Source organism: Neltuma alba, unplaced genomic scaffold (genome assembly GCF_004799145.2).
Source record: "Neltuma alba isolate B1F8T4 unplaced genomic scaffold, ASM479914v2 tig00011253_pilon, whole genome shotgun sequence".
NCBI classification, from domain to species: Eukaryota; Viridiplantae; Streptophyta; class Magnoliopsida; order Fabales; family Fabaceae; genus Neltuma; species Neltuma alba.
In genome coordinates, this window is record NW_021635968.1 from 198,486 (window position 1) to 213,061 (window position 14,576).

The 14,576-nt window shown below is 33.2% G+C and overlaps 1 protein-coding gene across 1 annotated transcript; it reads right to left on the reverse strand.

Moving 5' to 3' along the window:
* Positions 1-13,116: 13,116 nt before the first annotated feature.
* LOC114763089 (L10-interacting MYB domain-containing protein-like) lies at positions 13,117-13,980 on the reverse strand. The gene is made up of 2 exons (XM_028952689.1): positions 13,702-13,980; positions 13,117-13,437 (listed from the first exon to the last, which is right to left on the reverse strand). The coding sequence occupies exons 1-2, from the start codon at positions 13,978-13,980 to the stop codon at positions 13,117-13,119; spliced, it is 600 nt and encodes a 199-aa protein (XP_028808522.1).
* Between the last annotated feature and the right edge of the window lie 596 nt (positions 13,981-14,576).

The window sequence follows — 14,576 nt, forward strand, 5'->3', positions numbered from 1 at the left end:
GGTAGTTAAGTAATTACTCATACACCCATTATTGTTATCCACTGATTGTTGAATTTCTGTTGAGTGCAGATCACAACATTTAACATCTCATTAGTTGTCCATGGTACCATAGCAGAAAATAACGGTTTTCAGAAGGCAAGTTTGCATAATTTATGCCCAATTCTGATATATGTACAGTTATCTCTACTTATGTTACCGATGAAGGTAAAATTTCAAGGAAAAATACTCTCATTTTACTGTGAATAATCTGAATTACAGAGGGCAAGAGCCAAAAAATAAATAGTTACCAGAGCAAGAAGATAGCACGCAGGCCATGCTCCAGATAAGGGAAGAAAGAAGAAAATAAAACACAATAATTTGGGTAATAAAAGCCTAACTATAAACTAAAGAAGGTGAGAATGTGAAACAAAGAGAAAAAGAAAAAGTATCTGTTGCAAGAAATCTCCTCTTCATTTCGGAATTCCCAGGTTCGTATGGAAGTATAAACAGATCGTACCAAGTCTTCACTTGTATGGCCGACGAGAGAGCGACGCCGACGATATCTGATCCGAAGCGATGACTCCGGTAAGTCCCTCCTGAATGAAAAGCTAACGGAGTGTGATGTGAGACTGATGAGATGGGGAGGGAAAGGATGGGGAAGAAGAAGCTAGGCTTAGGCTGCCAGCACACCAAAACGCACCGCATTGTGGATTTAATTTTGGGGAGAATTTCTATTCATATCTCTTTTTAATATATATATATATATATATATATATTTATATATATAGAAGCGAAATGTTGTTAAGAAAGGGAAATTTTTAGGTTAAAATGACATTGAAGATAAAAATAAATAAATTTATAAATGTAATAATAAGTAAGTTTCAAAAATTTTGTTAAAAGATAAATTCTGAATTCATTTTGATTTTAAATTGATTTTTTGATTTTGCACAATATCTTTTTTATATTTTTTAATAAAATTAGAAATTATTATATTGACATATTATACAAATATTATATAACTATTTAAAATTATTATCTTAATCATTAATTTGATATTTTATGTGTTTATTAGGTGGTTATGTGAGAGTTCGCAAGCTTGGCTAAATATTATAGAACACAAAGCATAGTATATCAATCATATTTAATTATTAATTTAGCAACCTATAAAAAAAAACAAAAGACAAAAAACTTTGGCATCCTCAACTCTTTTTTCCCCCAACTTTTTTAGGGCCAACGAGACCTCAACTTTTGTTGCCCTGGATTGAAGTGTGAATAATGGATTACTGGTTAAAAAATAAAACATTATATATATGTTTTATACACTCTCAACCCATAGTTATTTTTCATGCAATTGTTATGGATGCATTTGAATGCATGGGCTTTCCATCCTAATAAAATATTAAATATTGGACATTCCAACAATGTTTTACACAATATTCAAAATACCCTTCTTCCATCTTCCAATTTCTATTTTTATTTTCATGACAAAGAATTAGTAGGAAGGTCCTTAAAATTGACCAAATTAGATTGTTGTACGTGGAAGCGTGATGAACCAAAGCACTAACATGCAAATCAAATGAAATAAAGTGGAAAATTCATTGTGTAAAACTATTTAATTTATTTCACGACAGAATAATTAAAGTCATTTGCTTCCTTGTGTGAATTATTAGATTTTATTTATAAGATTTGTATTTTGTCATGAAATTTAAATCATCTGAAATACTTTCGAGAGATAAGTTAGAAATGGATAAAATAAAATAATGAGTCTCATTTCTGCTTATATACAGGATTTAGAATAAGGCTTACCTTTTTTCTCTTAAGGTCTTTTAATTTGTTCATAAAGCATTTGTGTTCTCATCATTCATAGCTTCCTTATTCATTGTCACAGGTATGTTAGTTAGAGTTCTTAGGCAAAAATTAAAGAAGTTTTTAAAAACAACTTGTGAAAAATCCCATACTACCTATGTTACGACTTTTGTTTCCATTCCATGTTATTAAACCAATATTAGATAACTCGTGATTGATGAAGCACATCTGTAAATTTAGACCCATTCCAACTTCTATACTATCTTGAATCTTGCAAAACAAGAACCTGGAAATTTATTATTTTTCTACCCATAACCTCAGATGATATTATAATTTATAAATCCTAAGATTCAGTTCACTTAGCGCACTAGTTGCCTTGCTTAGGTTTTGAATCTGCTCCATAATTTAATGCCAAGCATTTTGTATTTGGTTTGTTTCTCCAGACATTATTTTCAATACCCCAAGGGTTACCCGTGTCCTAACCTTAGCGATTGTTAGTAGTAACTTTTGATGTTTTTTGCTCTCCATTACTTCTGATGGAAGGGATGCTTGTGATCATCTTGTTTTGATGCTTTCTGTTTTCTATTTAGACCCTAGTCTTTAATTTGGGCTGGTTTTCTTTCTAGGCCTTATAGGAATGTTTGGGAATAATCAAAAGCACTTTAAGAAAATAAGTACTTTTTCTATCTTCCTTTTCCCTCTTAACCTTATATTTAGGATTTCTTGCAGTTAGATTACACTTAGTTGTCGACCAAATGATTATGTTGTCTTTACAAGTCAGAACCTTAAGATTATTTAATTACTTTTGTTTTGGCTATAACTAGACGCTGTACCCGTGCGATGCAAGAGGTGATACATTCTCGATTGTCTTTTTAGTTAGATGTAAGCTCTGGAAGTAATGAATTAATGCTTATGAATAAAATGATTAGATGAATAAACGAGCAGAGATTGTGAAATCTAGAGACATTTCAACTCCAAAGAAGATCGTGCTTGAATATTAAATTGTTTGATTCTATTAAATAACACTCCCTCCAATCTTATTTATAAGCTTCAAATTTAGAGGGATATGGTCCATTTTATAAACTTCAATTTGGGTTTATCTTAATATTTAATGTATTTTTTTAATTTTGCTCTTAATTATTTATGCTCTCTCTTTTGCCATAATCTCTCTTATCACATTTACCCACATATTCTCTTTCATTCTTTTTCTCATCTATTATAGCCAAATTTTCTGGAATTTCAATGTAGGTTTTTTTTTTGGCCTGAATATCCCGTTTTCATTTGATCAAGAGAAGAACCAAGTCTCACGTACAAGCAAAATGAAGCAAGAAAAGAAAATAAAACTGTCAAAATGAACTAAAGACATGCAAATACCAGTAACTAGCCTGGATCAACATTAACTCTATGAGCATCACGATCCAAAATCTTCAAAAGAGGGACATGCGGTCTCCAAAGCCAATCTTATGGGCATGACCCATCCAGAATAGCCTTAGCAAGCCAATCAGTGGCAGCATTAGCTTCTCTAGGAATCCATTTAACCACATGGTTCCTAAACAGTTTCCTTGATTCCAAGATATTATCAAGGAGAGCACGCATCTCCAGTCTGGAAGCTCCTGTTGAGTATTAATATAGTTGACAGGAATCTAATTGTCTAACTCAAATTGCACATCATCAATTTGATTTTCAATTGAGTACTCCATTGCATCATTAAGAGCAATTCCTTCTGCCATGTACGGTCCAATGAATGTGAGGGCGAGACATGGAGCTTAGTATTTTATTACCTTTGTTGACGACTTTTCATGATATGGTTATGTCTATTTGATCTCACATAAGTCTGAGCTCTTGAGTGCTTCAAATGATACATAAACAAGGTAAAGAATCAAATGGACAATAAAATTAAAGCATTACGCACTGATCGAGATCGTGAATATTTGTCTAAACAATTCAAGCAGCTCTGTGAAGAAAAAGGGATAATTAGATAACTGACTATCCCTAGTACTGCACAACAAAATGGAGTTAAGAAACATAACTCTTCTAGACATGGTTAGGTCTATGATGGCTCAAGCAAACCTGGCAATTTCATATTGGGGTGATACTTTATTAATAGCAACCTTCATACTTAATTGTGTGCCCTCAAAATTAGTCGCTTCCACACCCTACGAGTTATGGATGAAACGCAAACTAGATATAAGCATCCTAAGACCCTACGGCTCAATGGCATATGTTCATGACAGTTCCCATAAGCATGGGAAGTTGGATCCTAGAGAAAAGAAGTGTATCTTTATAGGTTACTCTAAACAATCAAAAGGATACGTTTTCATAGATGAAAACGAAGATGGAATGGTGACTGAAATAGAATCAAGAGATGCCACATTCATTGAGACTGAATTTCCTAATAGAGGAGATGTTGACCGTACTTTCTCTCTTCATGAGACATAGGAACAAGATAGTACAAAACAAATTGACAAACCAGAATCATCTAGGTGTCTCAATTTGAGTGGGAGCCAAAAAAAGTCAACACCGAGATTTGAACAAAGAAAGAAAGATAAGCAAGCAATTCCAGTCAAAAGGAGTAATAAAAAAAGTGTTCCCAAAAGACGCTTTCAAATAGAAGGCAAATCTTTCTTAGTTACTTTAGAAGGGGATGATGAGCCCCGTTCTGCATGAAAAGCCTTGTCAAGTCCTGCCAAGGAGGAGTGGAAGAAAGCGATGGAAGAAGAAATGGACTCAGTGATAAAGAATCAAGTTCGGGTATTAGTTGATCTGCCAAAAGGACGTAAAGCCATTGGAAACAAGTAGGTTCTCAAGATTAAAAGAAAAGTGGATAAATCAATTGACAAACATAAGACTCGATTAATGGCAAAGGGATAGACACAATAGGAAGGCATAGATTATGAAGATACCTTCTCACCTATTATGCGTTTCAACTCTATTAGACTTATTCTGGCAATAGTAAACAATTTAGACTTGGAATTACATCATATGGATGTAAAAACTGCATTTCTGAATGGTGATCTGGATGAAAAAATCTATATGAAACAACCATTAGGTTTCATTGAAAAAGAAAAGGAGAACAAAGTTTGTAAACTTAAAAGGTCTATTTATGGACTAAAACAATCATCCAGACAGTGGTATTTGAGGTTTTACTAAGTAATAACCTCATATGACTTCCAAATGATAGAGAAAGATCACTATATCAATTGAATTCAATTCATTCCAATTGCAACATAAAACATCTCATAATAAATATATCATCATGGCAATTCCTAAAATTGAAAAAGACATAAAAATTACTTTTACAAGTAGTGGAGATTTTACGTATAACATAACAAAAATCCAAAGATTATGAGAACAAAGCTTTCCATTGACCACTAATTAATGCATAACAATCTTTTTAATCTTCAAATCCATTATCCAATTAATAAAAAACTAATTTTTAAAGCTTCCTCTTGAATGTAATCAACATTCTAATTCAATACATATAGGAAAATTCTTTTTTAGACATTTTGACAAACACTTTTTACGTATTAATTTTCAAACAAGTTAATTAATAAGGATTTCAAACTTCAAATCCATTACCCAATCAATGTAAACAAATTTCAACCTATCTAAATGCAATTTTTTCATTAATAATTTAATGTATACCCAATCCTTAATCTAAATTCAATACATATAGGAAACTATCTAAATGCAATCTCTCTTAAGCATTTTGACAAACACCTTGTATCATTATTTTTCTAACAAGTATTAACAAGGCTTGAAATCTTTAAATTTTCTACCCAATCAATATATACAAATTTAAAACTATCTAAACACAATTCTTCAATAAAAGTTTAAACAAAAACCTTAGAAACCAACTCAAACTTCCTCAAGTCACACAAACCCACATACAATATATTAAACCCACAACACAACCATTGAATGAACTTACCTTCACTGTAGGTCGAAAATGTTCTGGCTCACCTTCGAATAAGAGAGTATCACAGCCTGGAGAGAGGAGGAGGACGGCGAGCTGCTATGCGTGTGAACTTCACTGCTTCAGCCTTGTTAATCGACGGTGACGAGCTGCTGCAACACGAAAATGGAAGCTGATGTAGAACGACGGCAATGGAGGGAGGGCTAGCTGCAGGATAACAGCCTTGAGAGAGCTGAAATGAGAGGGAGAATTTCAGAGCAGCTCACGGCTGCTGCAGGTAGAAGACGAAAATGAGAGGGAGAGAGCGAAAAATCAGAGTTCCCACGTGCACTAGCTGCTGGCTGGTGACGGATATGGAGTTGATGAGGGCAAATTTTCTTAAAAAATAAGCCACATTCACTCTGTTTCTATAAAAACAGACATGAAGTAACGTCTGTCTGTTTGACAAGAAAATACATGAGTTCACGTCTGTTTGGGATGAACAGAAGTGGGTTCACATCTCTTTTCTCTAAACAGACGTGAACTCAAGTATGTTTTTATTAAACAAACGTGAAATCACATCTTTTTTTATTAAACAGATGTTACCTCACGTCTGTTTTGTGTAAACAGATGTGAAGTAACGTTTGTTTTGTGTAAACAGACATGAACATTATATATTTCTCCTCTGTTTTTCAGAACAGACATAAATGAGAGAGGTAAATAACATATTTTGTTGTAGTGTTAGTCAACTAGCTCTTATATTAAAGATTGGAGGTAGTATATCAAGTTGATTTTCCTTTTATCTTCACAAACGCTACATTCTGTAGCATCAGGAGAATACATATAGGATATGAGCTGCAGGATGATTTTGAACTGGGGCTAACTGCTCTGAAGATGGCATTACCCAAGATGTCTGAAAACAAACCAAATAGTCCACGTTCAACCATGGAAGCAATATATATGCCTTCAATCAAAAGACTATGAAAAGAGCATAAGGTATATAGTGCAAACATAATGTATCAATTCAAAAATAATAATAATCCAAGGGATAGTTAACTGTAGAGCTTCCATTAATCAGTAAACCATTGGTCAGAAAGAACTTGAAAATACTACCTCTGGTCCCTAATATAAGAACTAGTTGACTAATTTAAGTAGATTAAGAAAACTAGTTAAATTAGTTATTTGTAATAAATAGGTGTTGTTTTTCTTAAAATATCTTTGCTAATCAAGTGTATTGACTATAACTACTATTATTACAAGGACTATTTTGAGAAAAAATGAATAAATATGAGAGATAAAGTTGATTAGGATCTTACATTTATGATCAAAATAAAAGTCAAATGAGCTCTTATATTAAAGAGCGGAGGTAGTATATAATAAGGCTTTCACAGTAATCCAACCATGCTAGGACCAAGAGACAGATGATATTAGACCAAAATGTATCATATGATAAAATCAACCAGTAAAAGTTCATTCAGCAAACAAACATAGCATGAAGAATGCGGTAAGTTCTGCTACGCCATCAAAATCACGCCTCAGACAAAATCAAGCCATGACATTTCCTGCCTAACAATCCAAGATCGCGTTTAGATTGTTAAGTCATCACTTCAAAATATGGATCTTTTAGAAAAGGAAAATTATTTCCTTGGGAACTAAATGAAGCATCCCATCAGGAAGATTTGAGAACCCTTGTTAACAACTAAGCATCCCATTGGGAAGCCCCAATCACTCATCCACCTGGTAAATTTCATGTTGGAGTCTTAGTGTATGAGTCTATCAAAAAAAGTCTCATATTACTTAAGATTAAGAAAACCTTAGTGTTTACTAAGATAACAGCTTGAGCTAATAAAGTGGTGGAAAAGGAGAGTCTTTAGAACTGACTGTTAGATATGGCCATTGAAGCATTTATGTGTCTTAATTAGTCAGCTTTATTCTTTCATAAAACATATTTAACGGCCTTAAAATGATTTAATTCACCTTAATTATTAATTGTTTAAAAGCTGCTCTTTTAATTGTCATTAAATCCATATTTAATTACCATTATGACGGCCCAATGGTCACATACTATCTGCCTATAAAAAGCAATATGTGGTGCATGGTCAACATGCATTGAGTTTTATCTCCAAGCTCTCATTCTTTCTCTCTTCTCCTGAGTTTTAAATTTCTGTTGTTCTGTTACATTGCTTTATGCAAGAAGGGTTTGTTTAATCTTGAGGAGTGCTGCCTTTTATTCTAACCTGTATGGTAGAATAATTCTTAAGGACAGTGTCTTTGGACATAAGTCGAATCATATTTTTATCATTTTTGCAGGTGTTGCCAACAATCTCAAGAGTTATTCTTTGCTGATTTTGGAAGCGCTTCATGATGTGTATTCTTCAATTCCTTGGGTTGATTACAAAAGAGATAAGTTTTAAATTCCAATCGTAGGAGATGATTCTTGCTAATCTTTTGTTGGGGCGTGTTTCTAAGTGGAATATAAGTCTCAGATTCAATCCTGAGTAATTTGTGAGGTAGGTGCCTCCACCATCTGCTACCTTATCGTGTGGTGGGTATTCCAAGAAGTCAAACTAGATCGTTTGATGCTCTCAAACAAGGTAAAACCGTAAAACTTCCAGCTCTATGTCTTGTGATATTGATGAGGCATTGATCATATAAACTGACAAAAATAGCAATAGAATGCTTAAACATATACGTGTGAATTGTGATAGTGTGCGACTGTGGGTCTATAATAATAAATATTGGTGAAAGTCATAGTTTTGGTGACTGGATAATTCAGACCTAAATGTGAAGGGTTGCAAAACTACTTTCCACATCTGTCATAACATGAGTTTTGTGGCAATAACTATATTGTGAATTTGTGATACCTCATCAACTTGGGGACTTCAAGTGTACCTAGTTGTTGTTATAATACATACCTGGAAGATTGAATTTTATGCTGAAGTATATTTATATCAAATGTGGATTAAATTATTTGTGAAGTGAATGATTATTATCAATGAGAATTCTAATTTAATTGGTACTCTTACTGAAAAGTGGTGATTAAAATTGTCATCGGATGTGTTAATTGAAGCGTCTGGTTGAGAAGGTAACTCCTAAAGCATTGAGAAATAATTTGTCTATACGGGATCGAAAGTTGAGTTTTGGTGCTGGTAATATAATCACTACTTGGATTATAATCTCTATTTGATAGGTTCTTGTGGTCCTATAAGAACAAATTTAAATTCATGGGGATTGGTACACGTGTTTAGGGAAAAAAAAACAAGATCGTAGTTTTGGCGTTATTCTTCATTGCATTTTGAATATTAAATTGTCTACCATTTATTTATTATACATCATGACATAATTTTCGATTATGGATTTGCGATAAAAGGATTTATCATTGGTTTCTTTAAGGAGTTTAACTCCACCTTTGTCAACCGTTTTGGAGTTTACTATGATGTCACAATAATGGTTACAGTTGGCAGTGTTTATGCGGCTTTCAATCTCACGTCCTAAGATAATCAATTGTTGTTTGATTGTGGCCAGGTTAATTATCTATGAGCTTTTGTTCACATTTCCATGTGTCCGTATTGGGTTTTTGCTTTTATGGCACGAAATGCTTATTCGCTTGTGTTGATGCAATAGACGTGTTTTGGGTTGAGAAAAGAAAAATACACGTATTTTGGTTTAGAATTATATAATGATTATGAAATGTGATAATATATGTGCAGCATTACAAATATAAATATTTGGTGATTTCTTGACGGCATTGAGAAACGGAAGTACACTATATATGTTTTACAAACGAAATGTTAGTGGGATTGTTATTGGCAGAAATGCAGAATGATCTTAAATGTAAAATATATGAGTGTTGTTTAGCCGTTGGTAGATTTATTTCCTTTAGAGGTTTCAGTATTTCCTGTCAATTAATAAATTAAATTGACGTTAATAATTTATAACATCTTTGTTATAAACTCTTCAATGTTAACCTAATTGGTTGTTGCTGTGTTATTACATGTGTGAAAGTCATACTTTGACTACGCCGTGAACCCCATTTTTGAAGAATATATATTTACAGTGCTGTCGGTCTTGGGGGTTTTGACTGATTATATTAAATAATACTCCCTCCAATCTTAATTATAAGCTTCAAATTTAGGGAGGGATATGGTTCATTTCATAAATTTCAATTTGGGCTTATCCTAATATTTAATGTATTTTTTTAGTTTTGCTCTTAAGTATTTATTCTTTTTCTTTTGCCATAATCTCTCTTATCACATTTACCCACATATTCTCTTTCATTTTTTTCCTCATTTATTATAAAGGTATATTTGGAAACATTAGTATATTTCTAGCCTATTTATTACTTTTAACTAATTTTAATTAATTGTTTGTTATCTGTAAATTAGTTATTTGAAACTTATAATAAGGACTGGAAAGAGGACATGTCATTTGGATATGTGGAGTTCACAGTGGCTTAGAGGGGCCTGTGCCATCCTCTATAACTAAATTTTCCGGAATTTCAATGGAGGTTATTCTATTTTGATCAGGTCCAATGCGTACTTCTCCAATTTTCAACAACCAATGTAAGAAGTTCTTGATCCTACTTTGTTCTTCTAGTGGAGAATTAGGCATGAGTCATCCAATAATTTGCGGTGATTCCATAACCCAGAGGAGTGTCAAGTCCATCATCATTTGGCTTTATCATGTAACTTCTTCACAAAATTGTGATATTCTTTTATATGTGTGTGTATATATAGAAGAATTTTGGGAGAATTACAAAGAGGTCCCAAGAAAGAAAAACAATTACAAAACAAGTCCCAGAGGTTGTTATTCTCCACTTTAGAATCTATCATTACAGGCTGCTCAGGTTGTTATTGGACCTTTTAGTAATTATTTCTCTTTCTTATGATTTGATTATAATTCTCCCAAAATATTTTGGCATTTGATGTTAGGCTGGTAGTGAAATTTACTTAAATATCTATCCATATATATATTTACTGTGAAACTTAATTGAAGTTATGTCCATTGTGCTTCAATTTCCAGGGGTTAGACGGCTAAGGGTCCGTTTGGATGAGTAATTAGAAAAGTAGCTTATAGGAAAAGTAGCTTATAGAAAAGTGAAGTTGGTAAAAGCTAAATTGGATAGGTTGAATTGTATTTGGATTGGAGTTAAAAAAAGCTAGTTTGCAGAAGTGAGATTGGTAAAAAGTTGTTTCGATTATAGTTGAGTAAAAGTAAGTTTGGTTATAAAATGACCAAAATGGGTATGAGTGTTAATAAATAATGAAATATGATAAAAAAATGATTTGACATAATACAATGAAATTAAAATAATTTATTATGAAGAAGTCAAATTAATGAGTGAATTAAATTTTAAAATTTTAAAAAAATCATAACAAATATTTTAAATATAAAGTGAAACATGAAAAAAAATGAATTGATATAATACAATGAATTATTGTTAATTTAATATGAAGAAGTGAAATTGATTGAGGGAATTAAATTTGAAAACATAAGAGAAATGGAAACAAAATTGCAAATATAAAACAAAACATAATTTGAATGGGTAAACATGTTTTTAACTCCAATTTGCAGTATTGTAACAAAGTGAAACTAAATAATATTACATAATTAATTAATAGATAAGCTATGGATAATTTGGTCTCTGATTGCATCATGGACGCGATTCATATGCGATGAAGACTGTGATGTGACATTTGAAGACGATGGTTGACTAGCTTCAGCCTGATCATGTTCGCCCACATTATTACCATTTTCAGCTTGTTCAAAAAAGAAGTCGGAGCTTGAATGTCTCCTTATAAGGTTATGAATAGCCATTGTTGCACAAACCAGATACACTTATGTTTGGAAGTCGTAACTGCGCATATTTCGTAGGACTTGAAATCTATTCTTCCAAACATCGAATGTTCTATTGTGCACCTTAAACTGGAATGATAATAATTGAAGGCTTCATTACTATTTCGGAATCCTACTTGTCATCCAAAGTCTGGAAGGTGGTAGCGCTCAGATCTGTATGGACCTAGATATCCATTTGGTGTTGGATATCCCGCATCAACCAAGTAATATTTTCCTAATGATTCATGAAACAATTTGAGAGATTGTGAAATGAATAAAAATATGAAATAATTAAAAAAAACATGCATGATTGGAACACATAAACATATACCTGGAGGTGGATGAGGAAAATTAAGAGATGAATTTGTAATATCACTGTCAAATATATGAGCATCATGTGCAAATCCCTCCTATCCTGCCAAGACAAAAGTGAAACACATATCCCAATCACATACAGCCATGACATTTTGTGATGGATTTCCCTTTCTGCCAATAAATTTGTCTCCTTTTGCAACGGGGACAACACACTAAATATGAGTGCCATCAATTGCTCCGATTGCGTGCTTAAAAAATGGATAGTAGCGTGGATCGTTCTCAATTTTTCTATGAGTTTCGCGAAATGTTGGATCTATGGGTCGACTAAGTTCACTTGATAGGCTAAGACAAGCTTGCAGTACATTGTGAAAGTGCCTACTTACAGTTTCCCCTGAATGTTGAAATCATTCCTGAATCATCCTATTGCATTGTCCATGTGCAACCGTGTTTAAAAACATCGCAACCATTTCTTCAATTCCTACGTACTTAGACTTTTGTAAACCATGTTCCTCCAATTTAGTACATAAGAGGTGGAAAACATCTTTATCCATTCTAAACATTCATGACATCGATCATCATGCCCATTCATAATGCCTTGTATCCATAAATTTCCTGTCTGCTCACTAGTTCTGCACGGTTGTTTAAACATGTACATTTCACAATAATAACCAACCAATGCACCTACTGCTTCATATTGTGTTAATTCCTCATTAATTATGGATAACCGTGTTGAATGGTCATCTTATTCGACCGTGAATCGTTATTCCAATTCCATAAAGTATCTTCATTCCATGGTGAATCATCGTTCCAATTAGCCATTTCTGGAATTAACCCTGTAACTGTGGTGAAAACAAAATGTAAGCATTATAAGGATTACACTAAACAAAGTGTAAATAATTTTCATACTGCAAATAGAAAAACCAAACGCATAGATGACAAGTAGAAATTAGCGTAAATATATTACATAATCATTAATAAAGTTCTTACAACATGCCACATCAGTTTAGGTTAAAACAACAAGTAGTTCAGGTTAACAAGTGCAATAACAATAGTGAAACAATTAAGTCCTAAACTAAATCCTATTCTGCAGGTCCCTTCCATGTGTCTGGGTCTTGTGCTGCCGGTATCAACCACGCCAACAACTTGCTTCTATCATGCATAAACCCCAAATAGGCTCGCCTAGCCCACCTCAACCGCATAAGCATCTTGGCACATGCATAATATAGTTGATTGTCACCATTAAGCTCCTCAACGGTAGTCAGGTGTGCCAAAACCTTATCAACTACTTAGGGATCTTCAACCAATGCTGCTGCTCGCTTGTCAAAAGCAGCTGCTATGACACTCAGGCTATCAGAAATTTTAGTAGATGCAGCAACTTTTTTCTTCTTCTTTGCATCTGATGTCTCACCCTTCTTTCTCTTTCCATAGCTTCCTGAGCCACTTGGTCCAGTACTCGCGGGGTTGTTTATGTTGCAAGCAGCGAAGTCATCTGTGACCCCTGCACGGGCTGTTGGATCCATACCAAAGTTTTCATCCTCACTATCCCCTGACCCTTCCTGTTGGTCCAGCTCGACTCTATAAACATCCTCCTCCTCTTCTGTGTCAGGCTATGGAGCAAACACTGGCTAAGGCTGTGAGGCTGATGGTGCGTATGCATACTCTCCCGAAGCCACAACATCTTTGAATATTTTCATCAGATCTGATGCAAACATCAACCCCTGATGTCTAAATTTCTTGAAATTAGGGTCCACCTACATGAACATAATTAGGCATAATTAAGCGATGTTCCTTCTGATATTCAAAATTAAAACTCAAAAAACACAAATAGTTACCAGTATTTTTTGCTGTCACCACTCATCAGAGGCCGGCACCCTATTTGTGGCTGCATCATAACCAATGCCAGTCTCCCCAGACATCAGTTTTTCCCACAACTTCCAATCTTTTCTCAATACATCAAATCTGTTCTTCAGTTGCCTCCTGTCATACATTTTCCCACTCCTTTCCTGAAAATTCTTTTCAATTTTCCCCCAACCAGGTCTTGTAAACGATGTTCCTTGTCTTTCTTTGTGCACTATTTGCTCGGCACAAACATTAATTAGAATTTTTGTCGTGTAATAATCCAATGTCGCTTTTCCCCTATCATTATCCATTTCTCTATGCCCTTTGATCAAGATAAGAGTAATTGAATCAACCAAAGCCCTAAATATGTAATAATAAAAGCCGTATTATATAACACATACGTTGTAACCAAACAAACATGTATAACCAAGTAACACATTTTAATTGCATAAGCTGTTTAGTTTTCTTATTCAAAATTTTTTAAAATTATAAATATATAATCACAATGTCAATGTCCACTATTTTCCGGTGGTAATTGATTGTGAACATTTTAAAATTAAATTTTTAATATATCATATAAATTGAACCTAAACTGCATTACATTGATTAATTTTTATCCCAATTTTACTGTGTAAAAGTAAAATAAAAACCAAATTAAGAACGATGAACAAGATTATTTACAAAAATATGTTATATTTATTATAATTAACTAATTTACCTAACTTTTCTAATATAATCAAATTAGTTAAATAAATATCATATTAGAGAGAAGTAAGAGAATATAACAGGAGAAAGAACAACATTAAATTTATTCTGATTGAGACTAAAGAAATTAATTCCAAATTATTTTTAAGTAATTATCCACATAGTCCTTAATTTCTTTGTATAGTACAAATTAATGTCTTAT